The sequence below is a fragment of the Lissotriton helveticus genome, chromosome 11, assembly GCF_964261635.1.
Source record: "Lissotriton helveticus chromosome 11, aLisHel1.1, whole genome shotgun sequence".
In the NCBI taxonomy this organism is placed as follows: domain Eukaryota; kingdom Metazoa; phylum Chordata; class Amphibia; order Caudata; family Salamandridae; genus Lissotriton; species Lissotriton helveticus.
Genome location: NC_136072.1, coordinates 421605510 through 421632126, shown reverse-complemented (window position 1 = coordinate 421632126; position 26617 = coordinate 421605510). Strand labels below are relative to the sequence as shown.

General features: G+C 46.3%; 1 protein-coding gene across 2 annotated transcripts in view; it reads right to left on the bottom strand.

Moving 5' to 3' along the window:
• The window catches only part of LOC144792801 (lymphotactin-like), a 32148-nt gene extending 13240 nt beyond the window's left edge, over positions 1-18908 (bottom strand). The window contains exons 1-2 of one of the 2 annotated variants that reach the window (XM_078668001.1): positions 18678-18908; positions 62-179 (exon numbers count right to left, since the gene is read on the bottom strand). In XM_078668001.1, the coding sequence (XP_078524127.1) occupies positions 62-179; positions 18678-18735 (176 nt within the window). In that variant the 5' untranslated portion in view covers positions 18736-18908. Of the gene's footprint in view, positions 1-61; positions 183-18677 lie in introns of both variants that reach the window. The other variant, XM_078668000.1, reaches the window with a different exon arrangement.
• Positions 18909-26617: the final 7709 nt, after the last annotated feature.

Here is a 26617-nt window from a genome sequence, read left to right as displayed (position 1 = left end):
CCAACCCAAGTTACCCCTGATGTTACCATCTAGCATTTGTGGCCTAGTGTAAATTACTTACATCACTTCTTTTGTTGAATTGTTTAGCACTTTGTAGCTTTGAATGTTTCTGGCGGGGATTTGCTTTTTGTCCACCAATTTCTTGCAGGTAGTTTTCCGTACAATTTGTCCTCCAATGCCTGCTGAAGGATGAGGAAGATTAGAGCTTGATAAGATTGCACTCTAGATCACTGTACGAACGTCATTGTCTTCTAGGTTAAAGTTGAAAAAGGTGATGACACTGATGACAAACCTGGAGTGACCAGTAGAACCTGGCCGGTTAATATTCTGTGTCCTCTGAAAATGAGTTAACCATTGATATTAAATCAAAGTGGATTCAATTTACTAGACACCACCATTACAATTTGTAATAAATAACTTGATTGTCAGAAATGGGGGTCTCTAGTTGGCACCTTTGTCCAAGTAGGTACCCTTCTTCCTAGTCATTGTAAGGGGGATACACCTCTAAGATAACCCCTGCTCACCCCCTTTGTAGCTTTGGCACAAGCAGACAGGCTTATCTCAGAGGCAGTGTGTAAAGCGTTTGTGCATGCATACAACAACACAGTGAAAACACTACAAAAGGACACCACTTCAGTTCATAAAAATAAGTAATCTTTATCTAAACCAACAAGACCAAAAACGACAAACATCCAACATACAATACTCTCGACAGACTCGGAGACAGTACCTTCTGTTGTTGTGGCCAACATGGTGATGCGGGTAGGTCGGGGCAACCATCGCGGTTACGAGGTGAGATGGAAACGTTGCCGCGTGAGGTGTCCTCATGGCTCGGTGCTGGCAGTAGAGTCAGTGAAACCAAGGCTTGCGTTGCAGGGTGAGATGGTGCTCGATGCGGTGCTGGCAGGTGACGGTGTGGCAACGGAGCTAGTTGATATTCGAGTCGGGCAGTGACGGAGTCAATGACGTCAGTGCAGCGTGTAGCAAAGCTGTGCGGAGTGCAATGCCCACAGGACGCAGTGCGAGCAGCGGTTCGTTGACGGAATTGGTGAGATATGGGTTGCGTTGCAAAATGAGGTGGTGCTCTCTACGGTGCCTTCAGGACATGGAATCCTGCAACGGACTCGGTGACCAAGTCAGTTACCCTTTTCTTCTGTGGCAACTGAAACCAGCGGTTCCAGAGACGGTGCCCAGAAGCTTGGTGAGACTTTTGCTGTTCCTGAGACCTCATGAACAGGGGCCAAGCTCTTGGAGATCTTCCTCAAGCAGGGGACACAGCACACAGAAAGGTCCTTCTCCTTTCCTTGGCAGATACAGCCACTGCAGGCAAACCCAAGACAGCACACTGCAAAGGGGCAGTTCTCCAGCTCTTCTCCTTGGCAAAGAGTCCTCTTGATTTCCCAGAAGTGATTTGAAAGTCTAGGGTCTGGGCCCCTCTTTTTATGCAGAAAAATAATGTGTTCTCTGGTGGCAGAGAAGCCCTGTGCTCAGTCAAAACCAGTTCTGTCCTCTCTGGTGCAGTTTCCTGGCAGGAGGTGGAGACAGCATTGTGTCAGGCAGACCAGGCTCATTAATTCAAAAGGAAATCTCCTCCCCCTACTCTAAATGCAGCCCAGGTCTATTAAGCCCAGCCCTGAATCATCCTGACTCTCTGGAGCCACTGCTCATCCCCAGCCCCTGTCACTCCAAAGTGAGACAGTCAAAACACATCCGAGAAGAGGCCAACTGGATGGCTAAGCAAGAAAATACCTACTTTCTAAAAAGTGGTATTTTCAACAACAGAATGTAAAAATCACCTCCACTAAAAGATGCATTTTAACATTCTGAGTTCAGGCATAATAAACCATATTTTCCTACCTTGCTCCCAGGGGTAGTTATGTATATAGGATGTTATAAGCAAACTCCCCATTCTATCCTATGGGAACAGGTAGCCTTGCAAAAGTGAAAAACATTTGGCAGTATTTTACTATCAGGGCATGCCACACACACCAGGGCGTCTCCTACCTTTTACATACACTGCACCCTGCCCACAGGGGTACCTTGGGCCTACCTTAGGGGTGACTAACATGTAAGAAAAGGAAAGGGTAGGGCTTGGCAAGTGGGTGCTCTTTCCAAGTCAACATGGCAGTACTAGACTGCAAACAGATACTGCAGTGGCAGATCTGAGTCACATTTACAGGCTGCTGGTGTGGGTGGCACAATCAGTGCTGCAGTCCCACTTAGCAGCATTTGATTTAAAACCCCGATCAATGCACTACCCACCATGGGGACCGTCACCGCCCGGAGAGGGATGGCTTTCGGGCACCGGGTGGCATGGTCGACCAAGACCGGGATAAATCTGTTGCCCATGGCTGTCTTGGGATCCAGAGGCCCACAATGTCAATACCCACCATCTCAAAGGGGATGCAGACAACCGGGAAAGGTTGGAGAGGAATCTTGTACTTCCTCTCACTCTTACTACTTGCCTGGCAAGCCTGAAAAGACCTACAATGAGTATCAGAGTTCCTACGCATTTGGGTCCACTAAAAGTGGGTGACAAGCCTTTCAAAGCTCTTGTCTTGCCCCATATGCCCTGCCAATGGCACATTATGAGCCAGACCCAGTGGGCTCTGAAGCGCTGGGCTACCACAAGTACATGGGCTGACCCAGGCTCAGCAACCTTAGGTTCACTATACAGGTGACCATTCTCCAATGTGATCCAGACTGATCACCTCCTGCCTGGTTTGTAGCCTGCTGCCACAAACCAACCAGAGAAAGGCATTTCTGCTGCTCCTGGAAGAATTCCTCTCTAGAGGGGCCCCCTTCCTGCTGCCAATGGGTCAGCTCAGGCAGGTCCCCCAGTTCGGCCACTTGTTCCCTGTAGGTTCCAGGGCAGCCCCGCCTCCTGGACCATGGTAACTTCGGGGGCCGGTTTCCTGCACCCCCTGCCTCTTCTCTTCCTGGCAGCAACCTTGGCCACTGTTTCAGGCTCCAGGTTCTCTTGATTGCCCTTACCGGCTGCCATAGACCGAGTTGTCACATACGCCCACTCAGGCAGACCTAGCATCTCTAAATGAGAATTCCATTCCACCTTCTCCCAAAGGGAACGCTTCAAATTGTTGCCTAGCAGACAGTCAACAGGCATGGCTGGCTTCACAGCTACTCTCATGGTACCTGAGACCCCCCCACTCAAAGTGAACCTTTGACAATTTGCGGAGGCACTCAGAGTTGCCAGCTGCAACTACTGGGTAGAATGTGTTGGGGGCCACCTGCTCTTCAGACACTAGCCAACAACTGACAGCTGTCACACTGGCTCTAGTGTCTTAGAGCTTCCACATTAAGGCCATTGATGGTGATCCACTGCCTGTGCTCCTTAGTGTCATCAGGCAGATGAGCTCTTGGGACAATCTCACTGTCTCCTAAAGAACCCAGGGTCATTTCTGCAGGCCCCTACTCCTTCCCCAAAGCTACACTAGCAATCTCCTGGGGCGGTGCACCAGTCGGTGCAGTGGTGGATTTCTTGGGACACCTAGGATCCCCTATATAGTGGTCCACCTGATCACAAGCAACACATGTCCTGGGGCCCTTCTTACCGGGTTTACCTGTAGGGACCCATGGCTTCTTTTCAGTGGGAGGCGGGGAAGCCTTCCCTTGGTGATTACTTTGAGGCCCTTTTTGTTTACCCTTTTCCCCCACTCTTCTGCTGCGGACCCTGCTCACCTTTGGCAGGGATTCTCCCACATAACCATTGTATACCCTGGTACTGACCCAGCAGTCCGCCTCCACAGCAAGCTTCCTGGGGTCAGTCAGCTTACTGTCAATCAAATGCTAGCGTAGCTCTGGAAAATGCCTACTAGACAAGTGCTCCCTTGCAACCAAATCGTAGAGCCCCTGTGAATCATTTACCTGGCTACCCTTCACCCAACTATCCAGTGCTCTGCAATAATAGGAAACTTACTCCACCCAGGTGCTTGACTCCAATATTTTACAGTTCCTAAAGTTCTGTCTGTACAACTCTGGGGTCAACCCATACCTCATGTTTAAGGCTTCCTTCAAGTGAGCATAGGACATCTGATCCTCAGTGGCTAAGGGTAGCAAAATTTCCCTCCCTTCTGTGACAAAGTGGCTCCACAACGCTCCCCAGTCTCTCTCAGGGATTGTATGGGAACTCATTGCTACACCCCCACCCACTACGCCGGCCACACGCTTGATCCCGTCTTCTCATCCAGCAAGCACATCACCTTCATCCACTCCACCGAACTCCACTGGACCGACCACAGCTGCGTCTACTTCAGCTTCAGAAGAACCACGACCCACCACCACCCGCAACAGTTTCTACACAGGAGCTGGAGCAAGATCACCGCCGACCAGCTCACCAACTCCCTCAGCCAGAACCCACCCACCAGCACAACGGACCCCAACGAAGCAGCCCGCAACTTCACGCAGTGGCTGACCGCCTGCGCCGACGACCTCGCACCACTGAGGAACCCTCCCAGCAGACCCAGAAGCAAGAAGGCCCCCTGGTTCACCGACGAACTCAAGGACTCCAAGAAGACCTGCCGCACCCTCGAGAAGGCCTGGCTCCTCAAACAGACCACCGACAACATGACCGCCCTCAAACAAGCCACCCGCAAGCACCACCAGCTCATCCGCACCACCAAGAAGAAGACACTGAAGGAACGACTGGACAGCAACGCCCACGACAGCAAGGAACTCTTCAACATCGTCAAGGAGTTCTCCAACCCCAGCACCAGCAACAACGACATCACTCCTTCACAAGACCTCTGCGACTCTCGCGCCTCGTTCTTCCACCGCAAGATCATCGACATCCACAACAGCTTCGGCGCACCACCCAAGCACCCAACCATCGAACCATCGCACCCCACCGCCACCCTCCGCACCTGGACCCCGGTCAGCACCGAAGACACAGCGCGCACGATGAACACAATCCATTCCGGATCTCCAACCGACCCCTGCCCCCACCACGTCTTCAACAAGGCCGACTCCACCATCACACCCCAACTCCGGAATATCATCAACACCTCCTTCAACACCGCCACCTTCCCGGAGAGCTGGAAGCATGCCGAGCTCAGCGCCCTACTGAAGAAACCAACAGCGGACCCCACCGACCTCAAGAACTTCCGCCCCATCTCGCTCCTCCCTTTTCCTGCCAAAGTCATCGAGAAGATCATCAACAGACAGCTTGCCGCCTTCCTCGAGACGAACGGATCCCTCGACCCCTCGCAGTCTGGTTTCAGAGCCAACCACAGCACCGAGACCGCCCTCATCGCAGCCACCGACGACATCCGAGCCCTGCTCGACAACGGGGAAACAGCGGCACTCATCCTCCTGGACCTGCGTTCGACACTGTCTGCCACCGCACCCTAGTTCAACGCCTCAGCAACATCGGCATCCAAGAGAAGGCACTGGAGTGGATCTCCTCGTTCCTCGCCGGAAGAACACAGAGAGTCCGCCTCCCCCCGTTTCGATCCAAGGCCACCAAAAGTCATCTGCGGAGTTCCACAAGGATCATCACTCAGCCCGACCCTCTTCAACGTCTACATGAGACCTCTTGCAGCCATCGCACGCCAACACAACCTCAACATCATCACCTACGCTGACGACACCCAGCTGATCCTCTCCCTCACCAGAGACCCAGACACCGCCAGAACCTGCCTACACGAAGGGATGAAAGACGTCGCCGAGTGGATGAAGAACAGCCGCCTGAAACTGAACTCAGACAAGACGGAAGTCCTCATCCTGGGACCATCGCCCTCCGCCTGGGACGACTCCTGGTGGCCCCCCGCCCTGGGCACCGCTCCCAAGCCAACAGACCACGCACGCAACCTGGGCTTCATCCTGGACTCCTCCCTCTCGATGACCAGACAAGTCAACGCCGTCTCGTCATCCTGCTTTCACACCCTTCGCATGCTCCGCAAGATCTTCCGATGGATCCCAACCGAAACCAGGAAGTCGGTCACCCAGGCACTCGTCACCAGCCGACTGGACTACGGGAACACCCTCTACGCCGGAACCACAGCCAAGCTACAGAAAAGACTCCAACGCATCCAGAACGCCTCCGCCCGACTCATCCTGGACATCCCCCGATGCAGCCACATCTCCGGCCACCTGAGAGACCTGCACTGGCTCCCCGTCAACAAGAGGATCACATTCAGGCTCCTCACCCACGCACACAAGTCTCTCCACGACCTGGGCCCCAAGTACCTCAACGACCGCCTGACCTTCTACACGCCCACCCGCCAGCTACGTTCTACCAGCCTCGCCCTCGCCGCCGTACCACGCATCCGAAGAGCCACCACCGGAGGAAGATCCTTCTCCTACCTGGCGGCCAAGACATGGAACTCCCTCCCCATCCACCTTCGACTGACCCAGGACCATCTCGCCTTCAGGAAGCAACTCAAGAGCTGGCTGTTCGAGCAATAGCGGACCCCTTCCCCCAAGCGCCTTGAGACCCTTCCGGGTGAGTAGTGCGCTATACAAGTGCTATGATTGATTGATTGATTGATTAGGCCCTAAACGACTGCCAAATGTCCTCACTCTTCACAAAGTCCTTAATTACGTCTTTGGGAATATACACCCTCCCTTCTCTAGGCACTGATGATGCACTGCCACCATGGGGATCTATACTTTTTACTTTCAAATCAGCTCCCTCAAACCTCTTTAATGCTCTAAGAGCATCTTGTTTTCATCCATGGCTAATTTCTGCATCTCTAACTCCAATGTATTCTTCTCAATGTCACTCTCCTGCCCCAGCCTGAGCTTAGCAAGCTCCCTCTTATGCAGCATATTTCTTTCTCTGTCCTCCAACTCCTCTGGAGACAGCCCTTTTGAAGAAAGAATGCTTTCAGCTCTGGAAGGTATCTTCATCCCTGGGGATGAACTCAACCCAGATCTGTGACTGGGGGTGAGTGTCTGAAAAGTTTTAGTGCTCCGTCCATCATCTCTTTGTGTTTTCTTTGTTCGCCCTAAGTTAGCAGGGTTTGCCCAGACATGGGTCCGTTTCTCACTTTACCACTGGATTCAAGCTAGCCTGGCTTCTTAGGACTGTTAGCCAAAAACTAGTCCCAGGATGTTTGTTTCCGGTCCAGGGAAGACATGGCTTAGCAATTCGGTCTGGATTGTTCCCATGAGGCACAGGGTCAAGACTGATTTGGACATAGCTGTGTCTGAACTGGGTTAGCGAAGTAAGCTAAAGAACGATGATGGATTCAACCCAGATCTGTGACTGGGAGTGAGTGTCTGAAAAGTTTCTGTGCTCCATCCATTATCTCCTTTTTTTCTTTGTTTTTTTTTTTAATCCTCATATTGCGATTATATAGATAAGGAGGTTTCGGGAGTCTGATGATCTTTTGTGTTTCCTTTGCCTTCACTGCCCCATGTATTGATCCATCAGTTTTTCTCCACTTACCCTTTATCGTTTCCAATAATACCATGGTTTAGTGGGGGATTAGCCAGTTTGGCTACTCAGCAGTGATGATTCCTGCCTGGTATTATTGTTGTCGCCTTAATCATTGGATTTATTTGTCCATAACCCAGTAAATAGTTACTAATTTGTTTGAAAGTGTTCCATCATCTCCTTGTGTTTGCTTTGTTTACCCTAAGTTAGCAGGGTATGCCCAGAAGTGGGTCCCTTGCTCACTTTGCCACTGGATTCAAGGTAGCCTGGCTGATTAGGGTTGTTAGCCCGAAACCAGTCCCAGGATGCTTGTTTCCGGTCCAGGAAAGATATGGCTTGGCAGTTCGGTCTGGACTGTTCCCATGAGGCAAAGGGTCAAGACTGATTTGCATACAGCTGTGTCTTAACTGGTGGGGTGAAGTGAACTAAAGAGCGATGATGGATTCAACCAAGATCTGTGACTGGGGGTGAGTGTCTGAAAAATGTCAGCACTCCGTCCATCATCTCCTTGTGTTTGCTTTGTCCCCCCTAAGTTAGCAGTGTATGCCCAGAAGTGAGTCCCTTGCTCACTTTGCCACTGAATTCAAGCTAGCCTGGCTGATGAGGGCTGTTTGCCCGAAACCGGTCTCAGGATGCTTGCTACCGGTCCAGGGAAGACATGGCTTGGCAGTTCGGTCTGGATTGTTCCCATGAGGCACAGGGTCAGACTCAAGATTGATTTGCACATCGCTGTGCCTGAACTGGGGTGGCGAAGTGAGCTAAAAAACGATGATGGATTCAATAGGGCAGGGCAAAATTTGCGTAGCCACGCTATGCAAAGCTCTGCAAAACAGCAAAAAATCTCTGCGAGCACGCAGAAATTCCGTGAACACACGGAATTGCTTGTTTCGCCCATTGGCAGTGCTTTTTCCTGTTCGCGAACGCTGTTTGCGTACTCGGGGGGAAATATCTCGCGAACATGCATTTTGAATGTGCGGGCAAGCAAAAACTCAGAGAAGCCGCGGATCGCGAAATTTTTGGCAATCCCGCGTTCTCGGCGGAACACAAAATTACCCAAATTCCACAACCGGAACTGGATTTGCCGCCCAGGCCTAGGATTCAACCAAGATCTGTGACTGGGGCTGAGTGTCTGAAAAGTTTCAGAGCTCCGTCCATCATCTCCTTGAGTTTTCTGTTGGCAAATCAGACTAGCTGAGGATGCCAAACCCAAAACAGCATTTTCAGCCCCTAGTGGGCGTTATCAACGTATTGTGATGCCCTTTGGTTTGAAGAATGCACTTGCCACATTTCAAAGGCTTGAGAATAAAGTCCTGACAGGCCTGGCAGCTTATAGTGCAGCATATCTTGATGATATAGGTGTCTTTAGCTCCACCGGGGAGGATCACCTGGCCAACCTGAAGAATGTTTTGGAGGCTCTGCAGAGAGCAGGCCTCACTATCAAGGCTACTAAGTCCCAGATAGGGAAGAGCAAGGTTGTGTACCTGGGCCACATTGCGAGTGGAGGCCAGGTTCAACCATTACAGAGCAAAATCCAGACCATCATGGACTGGGTTGCTCCAACTACCCAGACTTAGGTCAGAACTTTCTTGGGCTTGACTGGGTATTACAGGAGATTTGTTAAAGGATATTCGTCAATAGTGACTCCCTTGAATGATCTCACATCTAAAAGAATGCCCAAGAAAGTTCAGTGGACAGTTAGCTGTCAGAACCCTGCTTTTCCTGTGCTCCCCTGGTTGCACTAGGCACCCCCTGACTCCCCTGTGTTTGGTGAGTCTCCTGGATCTTGCTGGTCTGAACGGTAATCTTTCTTGACTTTCTGCGTGGGATATCCTTCATGGTACAGCTCGCATTCATCTCCTGGTTGTCCTGACAGTTAGCTGTCAGAAGGCATTTGATGATCTCAAGCAGGCCACGTGCATTGCTCCCATTCTGTAGAATCCTGCCTGAATACTCCAAGCAATTTATTGTCCAAACAGATGCATCTGAGTTGGGGGTAGGGGCTATGTTGTCACACCTTAATGCAGAGTGTGAGGATCAAACAGCAGCTTTTATTAGCAGAAGGTTGACCCCCACAAAGAGAAAAGTTGGTCAACTATAGAGAGGGAAGCCTTTGCTTTGGTCTGGGCCCTGAAGAAGCCGAGGCCATACTTGTTTGGCACTCACTTCATTATTCAGCCAGACCATAAGCCCCTCCTATGGCTAAAACAGATAGAGGGTGAAAACCCCAAACGTTTGAGGCGGTCCATTTCCCTACAGGGGATGGGCATACAGTGGAACATAGACCTGTGAGTAACCATGCCAATGCAGATGGACTCTCCAGATATTTCCAGTTAGAAAATGAAGACTCAACTGGGCAAGGCTAGTCTCATCTCCTTACGTCTGGGGGGGAGGGGGTTGTGTAGGAAAGTAGGATCTGCTTCTAATGGTTGCCCCCACTTTTTGCTTCATGGTATACTGTTTTTGACCAGTCTGACTGGGATCCTGCTAATCAGGAGCCCAGTCAATTTGCTTTCACACTAAACTGTTTTGTCATGTACGTAGGTTCACTCTAGATTGGATACTGGGGTACCCTTGTCTGTCCCTAGTATATGGTACCCATGTACCCAGGGCATAGGTACCCCAGAGGCCTCCCCTGGGCTGAAGCATGTATTATGTCACCCATGAGAGGCCATGCAAAATGGAACCTACAGGCCTGCCATTGCAGCCTGTGTAAGTTGGTGCAGGCACCACTTACTTGAGATATAGGTTTACTATATCTAAGGGTCACTACACTTAATATCTATGTCACCCCCATAGCAGGCCTTGACAATCCTGAAGGCAGGGTGCTTGGTTCAAAGTGAGAGGGTGATACTGCATGAGCAGGACACCACTGCAGCCTACAAAGTCCATTCTCCGGGTTGCTAGTGCTGCAGCCATGTATGACATATGGAGGGGAAACAACCATTACAACGCAGTCATTACAACACAATACGTTTACAACGCAGTCATTACAATGCAACTGCCTTTACATCGCATACCATTAGAACGCAGCCATTAGAACGCATGCCACTACAACACTTGCCATTACAACGCATTATAATGTAAGTAATGGGGAATAGTAATTTTAACCCCTACACTATCCAACACTTACCCTACTGTTGCTCTCATTGGAGTGGGAATAGTAATTTTTACCCCTACACTATCCAACACTTAACCTACTGTTGCCATAAAAGTATTATGCATTGTAATAGAATGCGTTATAATGATATGCGTTGTAATGGAATGCGTTGTAAATATAGTTTCTAAAAATGTGTTGTGATGGCATGCGTTGTAAAATCATGTGTTGTAATGGATGTTGCGATGTAAAAACCGCATTGTAAAGGCATGCGTTGTAAATGTTTGCGTTGTAACATGTCCTATTCCATATAGAGTGGCATAATGCGCCCGTGTGATGACCAACTCCAAAACGGCTGAAAGTAACCCTATTGTGTTTGGTGTCAAACACTGTGGCATTATACCCCCACACCAGTAACCGGTGTGGGAGGTAGTTTTCCACCCCTCGGAAATTAGCTTTGTGAGGTCCCTCTTGTTCCCCGTACCATCCTTCTAGTCCCAGCCAGCTCAAAATGGTTGCTGTTGACCAGAGACACATTTCTGCCCTCCTGCTGCTGAGCCAAGCTCGAGCAGGGGAAGGCAGAACAATAGGCATCCCATCACAGGGAGGAGTGACCACCTCCTAGACAGGATTTAATGTATTAGGCCTGGGTGGGTACGCTTGCCAGTGACCAAAAGTCTGCATAAGGGGCACATTTGGTGTCCCAGTGCATAGTCCAATTCAAATCAGTCCTGGGAACCGTTGGCTTGTGCTCTGGCATGAAACTGGACAAAGGACATGGGAGTAACCGCCCCACTGTGCAGACCCTACCCAGGGAGGGTCCCCTGAATCTGTCCAACCCTCTCCCGTGGGTACAAAAGGGCTTACTTTGCTGTAGTACCCTAGATTCAATGTGGACAAGATTCTGAACCAGAAACTACTGAACTTCGACCGTCTGGACACTCAGGACTTCACTGGGCTTTGTTTGGGACCGACTTTGTCTCCCACTCCGTCCAAAGCATTGTCTGGGCCTGTGCACCATACCGGCTCCATGCAGGACCAGTTGAGTATCAAGGACAACTGAAGATATCTCCCTTAGAGTGAAGGAGTCACTCCCCTGCAACCGCAGGCTCCACATCATGATTGACCAGTCTGCTGCTCCTGAGCTCCTACGGACTCCAAAGATTCCAGCAACACAGGACATGGGTTTCCCAGTCGCAAGAGGCCGAGCTGCTTTCTCACCAAGTTTGAGGTGAGAATCCCTCGTGGGGGCTGCAATACCTGTACCCCTGTGCACAGCGTACTTTTGCAAGTGCTTATGTTTATTGGCGTTTCCAAAACAAGTGCACTGGGCTCCGAGTAGCCCCGACCTCTGGTACCATTTCATAAAAAGAACTCCAGCCTCCTCGCACCAAGTGCTCCATGGGCTGCTGCTTTGCGAAACTGCTCAAGGTCCACTTGCAACTCCTGTGCCTCCAGCTTGTGGGTTCTCTTGAGGGTCAGCACTGCTTTTCCTGTGCTCCCCTGGTTGCACTAGGCACCCCCTGACTCCCCTGTGTTTGGTGAGTCTCCTGGATCTTGCTGGTCTGAACGGTAATCTTTCTTGACTTTCTGCGTGGGATATCCTTCATGGTACAGCTCGCATCCATCTCCTGGTTGTCCTCAACATCTCCTGGTCCCTATGGCTGCAAAGTCAAGAACCGCCTCAACGCACTTGATTCACCCGACATCGGTGGGCATTCGTCTACCGAGTCCCTAGTCACTCCTGAATGACACAGACTCTGTCCCCTCTGCTTTAAGGAACTCTTCAACAAGAACCCACCATTAGATTCCATCAGACATTTTTCTTCTTCCCAGCAGTGGCACTCCTTCGAACTCCTGCAAAGAGAGCGACGGCGGTTTCCGACGCCACTTCAGACCTAGTCACCTGGCTTCCCTGGGATAGGTAACTCTGGTACTATGGTATCCACGAGTGGGGTGGCTTCCCAACTTCCTAAGTTCCACCGGGTTTCTACGAAGTCCTTTAGAAGGGTCCTTAAACATTAAAACTGCAACTGCTACTCTCCCATAGAATTGTACAGCGTACGGGGTCGTGTTCCCACACTGCACCCGGCCTCCGTGGGGTACCTACCTGCTCAGCTTGGGTGGTTCCTTGGGGTCCCTACGATTCTACATCCTCTAGAGATTGTCTTGACTTGAGTCGTGGTTCTTATACCACTATTTTAGTAAATGGTCTGGTCTCCCCCTGGAAACCACTGTGTATTAGTGCTATTTACTATTGTTTCTGTTCTATAGTATTGTGTGCTTTGTGATTATATGCATGTAGCAGATACTTTATAATGCTTAGAGTGTGTTATATTGTGTGGCTCGCCTTTAACTTAACCACAAATATATGGTTGCATTCTGGTAAAACAAGCTGCTTTACATTCCTTCAAGACTAAGCCTGAAGGCCGCTCTCCACAGCTATCACTTGGATAGTTTTCTAAGGTTATCTTTGACCTCTTTATTCACCATAAGGGGTATTTGGACTGGTACAGGGTGCCCACTTTAAATAGTGAACAGCATATACCAGGCCATCTTCTCACAGCACTTCTCTCTTTCCATGCTGCGTGTTTATTGAGAGCACTATTCTGCTTCAATGAGAACACTTTTTTTCTTCAATGCACTGGAGAGTATCTATCTGCTTCAGCGAACTATCTTTGTGGTGTACATTTCTCCCCCTCTGTGTGGCGTGTACATTGAGAGTGGCAGGACTTTAAGTGGGCCGGGTGTCAGCAGCAGTTTTTAGGTCTCGACTATTCTATCCCGTAGGAATAGATAGACGAGATTATAGTAGGCAGTTCAAAAACTCTACCAAACTTGTATAAAGGGGGCCTCGAAACTGGTCTCTATCGGGCTCTGTGTTGTGCCCTGGCACAGGTGGTCCATTTTTTTACGGACTGCAGTGAAAGCAGGCACATCGATGTGCGCATGCTCACACTGCTCACGGCTCACTTCTCACTAGTGGAGAAGTTACGACATGACGTCATTCCAGGTGAGCGTTGCAGGAGAAGGGAAATCCTTTAAAGAGAGTCATTTTCTCTCTGGATTTTCCTTCTCTTTTTGAAACTCAGGAGCAGGAAAATGTTCATGGTGTCACCAGGGCTTTAAGTGGAAGCTTTTTAAATATTATGTACAAGCCATAGTTGATGCTTGTTGTAGGTATGATGTTACTTGTTGTATTATATAGCTGGATGCAGTGACAGAAACAGAAAAATACAAGTCTGGCGGCACACAATGCTAAGCACCGATTTTTAGCTTACGTGTTTTAAGACACACCCTTAAATACATTGCCCCCCACACACACACTGTTTTTTCATCAGACTTAAAGCCGTGGAGAGTGTTTTTCATTTTTATCACTATGTGTAGGATGCTGTCTGGTGGGGAGGTGTTTGCAGCTCCTAAATACATATAATTCACAGATGTGTTTAAATCACACTTTCAAACCACATTCATGCCCGCGCTTCAAACCATGTGTGTGCCCTTGCTTCACTCTGGCTTTGAACTAATAGCGACGGGCTGCCTGACAAACCACACCACAACAAGCGTACCTTATTCCCTGCATCAAGGGACCACCGCATGCTTTATAGGTACACTCGCCCCACCACTACCAAGCGTTTCTGCAGAAAGTCTCTAGTAACAAAGGGTCCTGACAGCACGCAACTGAACACATGAAAACACAGCTCTGCAGCTTGCAGAACTGTCACCACCAAGTCTTTTTGCAGAAAGTCTACAGTAACAAAGTGTCCTGACAGTACGCAACTGAACACATGAAAACAGAGCTCTGCAGCTTGCAGAACTGTCACCACCAAGCCTTTCTGCAGAAAGTCTCCAGTAACAAAAGGTCCTGACAGCACGCAACACAAGATATGAAAACACAGCTCTGCAGCTTGCAGAACTGTCACCGCCAAGCCTTTCTGCAGAAAGTCTCCAGTAACAAAGGGTCCTGACAGCACGCAAAAGAAGACATGAAAACACAGCTCTGCAGCTTGTAGAACTGTCACCACCAAGCCTTTCTGCAGAAAGTCTCCAGTAACAAAGGGTCCTGACAGCACGCAACAGAAGACATGAAAACACAACTCTTCAGCTTGGAGAAATGTCTCCTCGCAAGGTATTGGCCGCTACTGTATCACAAACCACAGAGTGAATTATTTCAAGACTCTAGTTGTTGTAAATGATTTCAAAGCACTGCTTGTTGCCGCCAGTGTCTGAATCTGTAACCATTTGTTAACCACAGAGGTCTGGGCAGCAAACAAGCGAGCATTCTCTCTGTCAGAAACTGCTTGAACTTTAGAACAACATTGTGGGAAATAGCTTTGAAATGTAAGGGCATGAACTATGCTATAAACTGATATATTCTCCAAAAGATTAGTGGCATAACAGAAAATGATGGGGTCCTCCTGCATAGTGTCACGAGGGTCCCCCGAGTGTCCCTTATCTCACACATATCCATTGGCTTCAGATTCAGTGGGACCCCTTGAAATGCTGGGCCCCACAGAGACTGCAGGGCCTTGTGTTACCCTGTCAAAAATTGCACCGACAGTAAATCAGCTGAAAAATACACCAGTGCTCTTATTCTCATCGCAGGAGCACTAAGGGCCTCATTTATGAGAAATGATACATCGGTGCGCGAAAGCAGTGATGCGCCTCTTCTCAGTGCGCACTCCTTGCGACATACCTGATGCGTCATATTTACTGTACGACGCATCATGTCGCAAGGAGTTACAGATACGTCAGTATTTCTGACGTATCTGTATGGCGCAAAAGTTACGCATTGCTGGAGTGTGTCACAAAAGTGACGCAACTCCAGCAATGCATCCTTTCACATGGGGCAAGCCCCATGGGAATGAGCCTGCGTCAGTCTTACACCTGCTGTGAGGCAGGTGTTAGATTTTGACGCAACGGCGTCCTAAAAGTGACGCAGTGAAATCTCATCACTTCAATCGCATCACTTCTATGAGGCTTTTTGTGGGGGAACTCCCCCCTGCATACATAATGTAGCGCAGGGGTTTACAAAGTGACGCATCTGCTTAGATGCGTCACTTTGTAAATTGTAAATTATAAATAGTAAATAGTGCGCAACAGGAGGCATGTTTTACGCCGCCGATGCGTCACAAAAAGTGACGCATTGGAAGTGTAAAACTGACGCAAGGCCTCATAAATGAGCTCCTAACTCTTTTTGAGAATTGTGATGGTGGCGGATTGTTTTACAAAAGTTTATTTTTTCAGGGCACATTAGCAACAATAAGAAAGATGGTACTCTCGACTCTTTAGCTCTGGATTTTCTGGGCCGTCGGCATCCCCGAAATTGTTCTTGAATACCATGCACAATGAATGGTTTGGAACTGTTCATGTGGAAGCCAGAAGCACAGTGGACTGGGAATACAGTGGAAGCCGGAAGTCTACTGGGAATGGAAAGAAACATTTTACCGACGTCAAATGCAGCCGGAGTGGTACTGAGGGTGGCCTGCGGCCTATTCAGGCATAGTTCTGCCACTTGGTGATTACATGTCTTCACTTCCCAGCCCTCAGCGGCCTCCCTCTGGCCCATGAGTCTGAGGGAATTATTTAATCCATTACCTTTTTGCCCAATTTAAAGATCAGAATTCAAGTGACCTGGGCACAGGCGTAACGAAAAGTGAGGGGGCCTCCCTGCACGGTACTTAGAGGGGCCCCCTCCGGGCTCAATCAGGAGCTCTTCGGCCAGAGTGCAGTGCCGAAGGGGCCCCTTTGAGGTAGAGGCCCGCCTGCACCGCAGGGGCTGCACGGGCCTGTGTCACGCCCCTGGACCTGGGCCAGCAACGTGTATCAAGGATTTGCGTGAGATGTTCTGTTATACTTGTCACTGTTCCATTCATAAAGTCTGAATGGTATTCTGTCTTTTGTCAGACAGTGCTGCTTTCAAGAGATATTTGAGAACAAACTGCCCCTCCGGCTGTTTCATGAACACACAACCACCACATTGTGCCTGCACCCTGTCAAACACACCGCACAGGGAATGTCAATCCTCATTCCTTGGAGAAAACAAAACTTTTGTTGTTGTTTTGTTTTAACATAGATGACAATATCGCGGGGCAGATTTACAAGAAACTGACGCATCTGTAGCAATGCGTCAGTTTCCATGCACCAGCCTACGATACCCTTGCGCCATCATGGATGTGCCGTATTTACAATACAGCGCACCATGGCACAAGGATTGACAGATTCGTCCGAAATTTAGGACGCATCTGTTAACCCAAAAGTCACACATTGCTGTAGTTGTGTCGCAAGCATGACACAACTCCAGCAATGTATTTTGATGCCTGTACTTACTGTACTGCATCACTCCTTATGCCTGCTTCAAGCAGGTGTAAGGTTTTGACACAGTGGGGTCCTAAAAGTGGCGCAGTGAAATCTTGTAGACTTCACTGCGTCACTTTTTTTAGGCTTTCCTGCGTGGGAATGCTCACCCTGCATATATTATACCTGACGCAGGTAGAATGTGACGCAGGGCTTTACAACGTGACGCATCTCCGTAGATGCGCCATGATGTAAATTGGGTGCATTGTTTGTGCTACCGTTACATCAAAAAAAGGGACGCAACTGCAGCGCAAATAGGTGCAACAGGCTTGTAAATCTGCCCCCTACGTTTTTAACTACAAAAACAAGTGGCACTGGGAATTCAGTGAGGGAAACCATTTAATCACTGTTCATGGTTCTTATCTTGAAACATTTGATGGAGGGTCTCCAATTTGATGAAAAAGATCATCAGAGCTTTAAAAACCTACCATTATAATGAGGAACCCAACTAAATAAACGGTAGAATTAAAATAAAAAGTCCACCCTCAAACATGATGACGGATTTAATACCTGTGTATCACAATTAATGTTTTAGGTGGGAGTTTGATGAACAGGACTTGCTTGGTTAGAGTCCAGTACGTTGAACTTGATTGCCGAATAGTGGCTGGAATCGTGAAATATAGATCAGTCGCATAGAAGGATATTTTGCAACATACCCATATATTGTAAAGAACCCTTGCAACAATAAAGGTAATTTAAATTAAGGTTAAATGTAATTCATTGATGTAAAATTAATTTAATTTTAATAAATAATATGTATGTATACATTACATTTTTGTAAGATTAAAATAGTACACAAGTAATTATTAGGTCAACATAATTTAATATTAAGTTAATTGATGTAAATAATTCGTAAATCATGAATAATTAATATTAAGAACGTTTAAATTAACTATCAGTTAATGGTTTTAGCTGTATTAAATATAGAGGAGTATTTTTTAGGGTTTAGGGATGAGTAGTGTATTGAGCTGGTAAGGAGTGTTTAGGGTTCAGGCATGGTGGTGCATAAGGGAAGTAAGGGTTTTTGGTAGGTTTTGGGATGGCTATTGTATTTGGATAGTAAGTGTTTTTTAAGGTCCAGGGGTGGGTAGTCTATAGAAGAAGTAAGGGATTTTTATAGTTTAGGGATGGGTAGTTTATGGAGTAGTAAGGGGTTTTAGGATTCAGGGATGGGTAGTGCCTAGGGTTAGTAAAGAGTTTTTAGGGTTCAGCATTGAGTAGTATATAGAGAGAGTATTGTGTTTTAAGGATCAGGGATGGGTAATTGGTTGGTTGAGCGATAGGTAGTGTATAGTGGTATAATGGGTTGTTAGGCTTCAGGGACTGGTTAGTATAGGGGACTAAGTGTTTTTTTAAGATTCAGGGATGTGTAGCATATAGGGGTAGTAATAGGTTTTCTAGGGTTCAGGAGAGTGTGAATTATAATTAAATGTAAATTAATTAATTAATATTTAAAACTATTACAATTTGCGAAATAAATATTAAATCAAATTAACTATTCATTAGTAATGTAATTTATATCTAATTCTCTCTATAATGTGTTTTAGATTAATTAAAATAAAAACATAGTATGCATATACTAGAATATGATAGAATTTTAGAATATATATTTGTATCCTAATATTAATAACAGTAGAAAATCTACACAGAATGATGTGGCATTATTGTAAACGAGATTTAGTACTCAATATGTAGACAATATTTTTGCATATGATATTCTGACAAACAATGTAGCAGGGTGGTGCATGATAAAGAGAGTTGCCAAGCATATATTGATGAGTTAAAGATTCTTTATAATAAAAGCCATGGCGCCCACCGCTCCGCACTCACCTTCAACCTGGCTTTCCAAGACACAGGCAGCCAACATGAGGAAAAAGAGGATCTTCATTCCTGGTCTGTAATTAAGTGATTAGCAGAAGGACAGGAGATCATTGATACCCGAACTCAGTTTATATCCTCTCAAGGTTGGTCACTTTACATTCCCGCCCTCTGCAAAGGGGGGGGGGGGGGCAGGCTTGGTGTATAGCAGGGGGAGGGACATAGAAAGAGTAAAGCTGGAAAGTTTGAGCTGTTCAGATTAAGCATTTTTTTAACATGAGCCGCCCCTGAAAAAGCATCCCCCACTACATCCTATGCTTTCCTGGCCCACCCTGTGGTCATCGGGGGCGGGTTCGGTTATTTCCTACTGTATTTTTAGAAAGGCGCTTCAAGGCAGCATTCGTGTTCAACCATGTACTCCACACTAGACCACAACAAAAGAAACATTGTACAGCACGCTAACGCGAAGACTTCTACGTTTCTGCCGTGGAAGCAAAAAAGACTTCCTGCCTTTCATCTCTATTTATGATCAAACTAAAGAAACCTCACCTCCCACACGTGTGCAGTGGGACCTTAAGAGGAAAGTCGTAGTACAATGATGTTGAGTCTAAATGCCTGCAGAAGGCCTGTTGAGGAGAGTTTGTAACGCTTGAGATAAGTAAACGTGAATTTGCCTGGCTCGCTTCCGGTCAGACTACATGTTGCATCCTGTATGTGTAGGGGACGTGGGCATCTCTTGTGTCTAAAAAAAACCTTTGCCATGTTTGCCAATGCCTCGGGCACAACATTCAAGATAATGATTGCCTTCCTCCAATCTGTGCTGCAGAAAAAAGACAAACACCATAAATTATCTAGCTATCAAACACACGTTTATAGCATTATAATGAAAGTTAAAGCTCTGCCAGATGGATAAATAATCCTGATCAAATCTACTATTTGTATATATACGTATGTAGAGATAACTCTAACCACTAGTATATGTAGTAGACCCTTGTACTCACTACCATTCCGATGTGATTCTTAGAGTTTATCCATTTGTATCTCTTCCTTGAGTGACTTTACAACTTGTACATTTGCAATGTTCTGTTTGTATCTCTTCCTTGTGTGACTTTACAACTTGAACTTTTGCAATTTTTTCTGTTTGTATCTTTTATGTAACTCGTGTAATCCTAAATCCTTATGTATCGCAACTGGTTCTTTTGTAAAGCGCTCTGACACCTTCGGGTAATGTTCGCGCTATATAAAATCGCATTAAATAAATAAATAAAAAATCACAAGTATATGTAGTAGACCTTCGTACTTACTACCATTCATATGTGATTTTAGAGTTTATAACTTGTACCTTTGCAATTGTTTCTGTTTGCATCTCTTATGTCACTCATGTGATCTTACATTTGCAATTTTCTCTGTTTGTATCTCTTCCTTGTGTGACTTTACAACTTGAACATTTGCAATTTTTTCTGTTTGTATCTTTTATGTAACTCATGTAATCCTAAATCCTTATGTATCGCAACTAGTTCTTTTGTAAAGCGCTCTGACACCTTCGGGTAATGTTCACGCTATATCAAATCACATTAAATAAAATTAAAATAAAATAAAATAAAAACCCAAAGAATCACAGCTGGTGGAGGGCAATCACATTTTGTGGAAACAAAAAACGTCTGCCCAATCAAAACATGTACTCCAGGCTTCTATCATGTGGGAGGAGTCAAAGCCTCTCTCTAGTGGTACTCACCTTGTGTGGTGACAACCTAAATTAAAAACGCCTTTCGTGCAGTCTGGAACGGGCAATATAAATGTACAGTTTGATATTAGTGCAGCAAACAATTGCACCTCAATTTAAATTTTCATTCAGGAATGTCAGCAGTCCTGCATCTTGTGATATGATGCTCATAGTCCTGTCAATACTGTGAAAGCAAGAGACATCTCGATGTAGTGAAAATGTACATAGGGCACTGCCAAATTGGAGAACAACAAGGCAGTGAAATGTGATCAGTTAGCCTTTGAAAGAGTCTCCACCCGCATGACACCCCATGTGCGGGCTGTTTTAAGTACATTTTGCTTAATTTGAGTTTACAATCTTTTTTGGGGTGAGGTCTGAAAAATATGCTGCAGATGATGGATTATAAATAATTATGGCAAGCGTGATATGCCCAAAATTATGCAGAAAACACATCAGCCGCAGAATCACATAATTCCAGTGACTTGCCTATTCAGTCACCATCCTCTAGTCTAATGGAATACCAGGCTTGGTGCCAAAACAAGGTTGAGAGTATCTGCATGGATTCCTTACCTCTAATCTAAAGTATTTGCTCGCAATCTAACTACCAGTAACAAGTAGTATGTGGAGAAGTTGCTAAAATGCGAGTCAAGCAAAAATATGTGATAAGTAATAATGTAAAATAAAATCTGTTTGAGATAATTTGCATTTTAGAGGGTGTGATTAACTGATGTGCTTTAATTCCATTTAATTTTTTTAAATTACAGAGACATATAATCACTGATGCATTTTATCGACAACGCACTAGCAATGATTTAAGTATTAGATTATTCCATTGCGTTAAGTATTTCATAGCTGTAAAATATCTTGGCTGCATATTTCTCAAGCAGAAGTACCCCACCACACTATCATTGTTACTTATTAATATTATTTTCATTTTATTTTCTTTCACTCGGTCGGACTGGGACAGAAAATAGGCCCGGGCAACAAAATAAAAGTGACTGCCATTAGCAAATCAGGACGCTAAAAAAGTGGCCCGCCTTTGCATATAGGGCGGCCTGGAACTTGTAAAGACAGGTTGGTAAGGTGGTTTTCAAGAAATGGGAGACTGCACGAATTTATGCTTTCTGCAGGCAATGTTTGAGTCAATATAAGGTAAAACCATATTAAAAGCCTCCCCAGACCATAAACAGGCCAAAAACCGCCAAAACAATGGCCCACAAACTGACCTGTCAGACCAGCCCCTCAAGCACCACCTGGTTGCCCTATAGGCCATTCCGACCTTGCATAAGGTAGCATGCTAAAGTCATTTTTATATATTTACAGATTACGAGATATTTATTTACAGATTTGTAAATGTAACATTTGCCCACAAAGCAAGCACCCTGGCGTTGTAAGAAGGACACAGGAGCCAGAAGTTTAAGGTGTAGTAAACTGTCAAGTTTTGAGGTGTTTTCCTGATTGAATCGTATTAGAATTATTTTTGATGTCCAAAAGATAGGGGAAAGTGCGACCACCTGAGTAGCTGTGATAAAATCGAGGAATGACCAGTAGATTGTGAGAAGGTGACCGTGAATGTTGTGGTGGCTGGTAGCGGATGAGCCTGTCTGACAGATGGGATGTCTTTTGAAAATCTATGGAAACTAAACCCACTGTTTTGAAAATGGAGTGTTTGGCCACAGGAAGCCAACGGTGCTTGTTAAGCTGAGAGGACACCGATGCCACAAGGGGGAAGACAAAGTATGACACTGCAGATGAGTTTTGGGCAGTTTGTAGACACTGAGTTAGTTAGGCCTGACATCTTGTATATACAGAAGCCCCATAATCTGGGTTGGATGCGCCTAAGGCCTGTACCTCTGTCCTGCAAATGTTCAGTGGAAGAATTTCAAAGCCATTTCTTGACAGATTCATGAGAGAGCAGGAGATAGCATCTACCAGATCAGTTTGCAAGGAGAAGAACATATTTTGATCAAACAGGATCCAAGGGTTCTGGACACTGGAAAAGTTAAGGGTGTAGTGCCTAATTCAGAGGGCCACCAGGCAGATGACTAAGGAGAAGGTTGATTGCCAAATAATGACCTCCGTTTTTAGCTATTTAGAGGCAGTTAGGTGTCATCCAGTAACAGATAATATGCAAGGTCTGAAAGCAGCTGGAACACCTGAGGGTCAGCTGAGTGAGATGTTCAAGATGTTTATCTTCAGCTTATGAAAGAAAGTCAAAGCCAAAAGAATGAATTAAGTGCCAGTGGAAAACATAGACATTGAAGCAGGTGGGGGTCAGTGAAGGGCAATGGGAGCCTCCTAAGGTTAGCATAATAACCGCAGAAAGGAAAGGTACTAATGAGACTGTCTGTATTCTGTCCAGGGCATAAGTCCTTTATAAAGAAGTGGGGGGACTGACCATGTAAGACAATATGCAACTGACCTCATGACGTCACGACATAGCGCCATAACAGAAATAAAACAGCGCTATTTAAATTATTTGTGTAAATACTGGGACAGGCTAACCCATCTGACAGTCTTACAGTGTCTGCATTTATATACAGCGACGGAACAAAGGCATAAGCATGCCTCCCTTAAGTACCTGAGAAAAGAAGGCAAGCTGAGAGCCTTTGTTTCCATCTGTGGCATTTACATTTAAATGTAAGGTTCCAGGCATCCCCTAGTCAGCATATACAAACAAAAAAGAGGCCAGATGGCCCCTTAACTTCGGCCCAGCTGGAGGTGAAAAAATGCTCCCTCACTGCCTGCACGCAGGGCCGGACTGGCCATAGCGGGCACCGGGCATTTCCCCGGTAGGCCGCTAGGGTGGGGTCCGGTTTTGGGCCCCTGGGGGCCTTTTATGTTACCGGGGTCGGCAATATCGGCCCGTGTAACAAAATCGGCCGAAACTGGCCCTCACAAACTGCTTGGCTGCACTCCCTCCTTCCCGGGGGGGAGCGCGGATGAGCAGTTTGCCACGGCCGGTTTCTGGTCTCAGTCCGGCCTTGCCTGCACATCGCTGCAGGGAATGCAAAGCAGACTACGTCCAGGCGCTGCTGAACGTGTCTTGGTGTCTGAAAATTACACCGGGACAAGTTCAGCATATTTCTGTGGGGCCAAACTTCTTGGCAGGGGGGACGGTGTCCACCTTGTGAAAAGAGTGGGGGGACGCTGTATACCTGCATGTACCCCCAACTCGAGCCCTGATTCTGTCACTAAGAAAAGATGCTGACCATTTGAGTGCTTTCAGGGAGGTGCCTAACTCATGGAGCCTAGCAACACATGTGGTGAGTATATCATTCAAAATCGGCTGACATGTTGAGAAGGACCAGAGCCTTCTCCATCCAGTATTCGTCTAAGTTTATCAGGTGCTGCTGGTAAGGCAAACTCAGTACTAAGACATGGATGGAAACCTCGTGGAGTGTAGTCCAGGAAATCATGAGACTCAAAATAATAAAAGAGAAGTCTATTGATATATTTTCCTAAACTTTTTAAGAGATGAAAGTAGGAAGAATAGAGGATATTTTCTAAGTAGAGAGTGATTGGCAAACGTTTCTATAGCAGGGACATAAAAGTGCCATGTTTCCATATGTTTCCAGATGAGGAAATTAGCAGCCTCAAGCAATAAGTAGTTGCAGAGCCTAATAAAAGAAGAGCCAATGACATTAACAGCTGGGTTGATAATATGAAGGGGACACCGTACCAGGGAGAAACTGACTTTACAGAGGAGAGAAGTGAATATGAGAAATAGCACCACTAGGGAAAAATTCAGTAAAATAGGAGCCTGACTTAACATATCGGACGTATCAGTCAACCACATTCCTGCTGCCGGAACCAAGAGCAAGATCGCGGAGCGAGACAAGACACACAAGCTGCACCTGCGCAGATGACAAAAGGACTCCATAGGAAAAAATGACACAAAGCACGGCGGAAGTCCAACCTCGCTGTGTGCAATAATATCTACCCCTTTTTCAAAACTTCTAACCCAAATCTAAGCAGAAAAAGCATTACAGAGACTAGCACAATCCAATATGCAAATGACACGAATTTGGTCCGGTTAACCAAAGTTCAACTTTTACAGGAAACATCTGCCTACTAAAGCCAATGGCAGCTCAAGCTGAAGAAGAGGCTCTTCCAGTGCATGTAATCAACCTTAAGCACCAACAGCAACAAACCATGGGGTGATCTTCCCCCAACGGACCAAATTCCATAGAAGCAAGAGCCTGTGTGGGTACCAAAACTAATGCACCTGATCCATCATGCTGTAAGCTACGAAATGAAAAAGAACTGAAGAAGACTTACAGTTGCTTTCTTACAAACTATATAACGGCATCTAAAGCCCTACTCAAGCTACAGCGGTGCATCAAGAACACACCAAACAAAAATTGATACCCACCATAGTAAGGCCCCACGAGCAGCCGGTCAATCACTCTCCGGCTTCTGGACTGGTGCATCAATTGTTCCAGGAAGGCCAGAACTGCACCACTGTCTCTCAGGCTGTGTATTTGCATACAAACAGCAAGCAGGTAACCCTAATGTATCCAGAGTACCAATCGAGAAGTCACTTTGATTTATTGAAACATGGAAGCATCCTCTGCCTACTGAACCAAAATCGTGAAACAAGAATTATTTGGTCCAATGACATTGCTTTTGTGGAGTTTGTGGTTCCCACCCCATGATATTCTAATGAAACAACTAAGATCTCGTTGACATCCACCTTCGCAGCATAAAAGGTATTCACAGCAGAAAGTGCTCAAAAGTTGGGCGATACGAGTGACCCCTTATAGGGAATCAGCCTACTCACACTTTTTAGCCAGGGGTGCAAGGAACAAAAATATCATTGCCACTCAAAAAAAACACATCCTCAGTTTTAAGAAACGCCCTGAGCAAATCTCCAAAGTTGCTCAGCATACGCGATCCACCACTTCATCAGAAAGTCAAAAGATTGCCATTCAAGGATGATGATTGGAGCTGGATTTCCGGAGCCCTGAACAAACCTAAATCGGGTGTATGAACCCGACCCACTGCTGTAGATTTGATAAGGCTAGCAGGGAAACACAAGATCTGCACATGGAACATCAATGGTCTGTTAGATAAACTCGCTGATATAGAGACTTTAGAATTTCTGGTCTCCTTTCAGAGCATCCTACTACAAGAAACATGGGCAGAGACGATGCCCATGATCCCAGGCTACATGGGAAACTTGCAACAAAAGAAGCTATTTGCGGCCAACATTGCAAAAGATTGGTGATTTACATCCTGGCCACCATGAAAGGCGATCATAGAATTCAACTGACAGGATTGAATGGCCTACAAATTGTGCAAAGCACTCCTAGACAAAGCTCAAGGATGTTTAATCTGGTCCTTATAAATATGTACATACCTTCAAAAGCCCAAACCAAAAAAATAGCCATTAATATCTCTTAAAAAAGGAAACCTCTGACCTCCAAGATGGACCCCTGCCAACTGAAGCAATACTCTTAGGGGACTTCAATATGAATCTACTTGGGTCCCCGCAAGATATGAGTTTTTAATCTCTTAAAATGCATATTGATCAATTCCAGCACAAACTCTAAATCTTTCTTCCAAATACAACAAAAAAGGCAGAGAGCGTGTAAAGGAGTTAGAGTTAGTTCCTCAATCTAAGAATGGTCAATGGTTATTTCCCACCTGATAAGCCTCCTTCCTCTACATTTCATAACCACAAAAGTAGCTCTTTAATAGACTTCACTGTGCTCTCTGCCCCCCTTTTCCATCTTGTCATCAGTTTTTCCACAATACCCAGGGGAGAAAGCAACCACCTACTGCAAGATTTGTACACCATAGTATTCATACGATAAACAACAAAAGACTGAAATGGACATCTGTCACAATTCAGGACCTCTCCAAGTCAGCGAAAAAGTTAATTCCTGGCTTATTTGTCTGAGATAAAGGACACCCACAGCACCTGGGACCAATGTATTATCCAATTTACTGCCCAATACACAACCTCTCGGTGAAGTGCTAATAACCGACAAAGAGCAATGAGGTACAAAAGCTTAGAGAAAACTAGAAGGATTAAAGCGTTCTGCAAACCAAACCCTCCAGGCATATCAAAAGTTTTCAAGTGACCATTCCTTGTAAGCCAAAATAATAAAAGCATGTCTGCCTTCAGGAAAAGCAGGTGGGAATTGAAGAGAGAAACTAACAACAAACTTTGTCCCAAACTTCAACATGATTTAAAAACCAACAAATATGATAAATTCTGGAA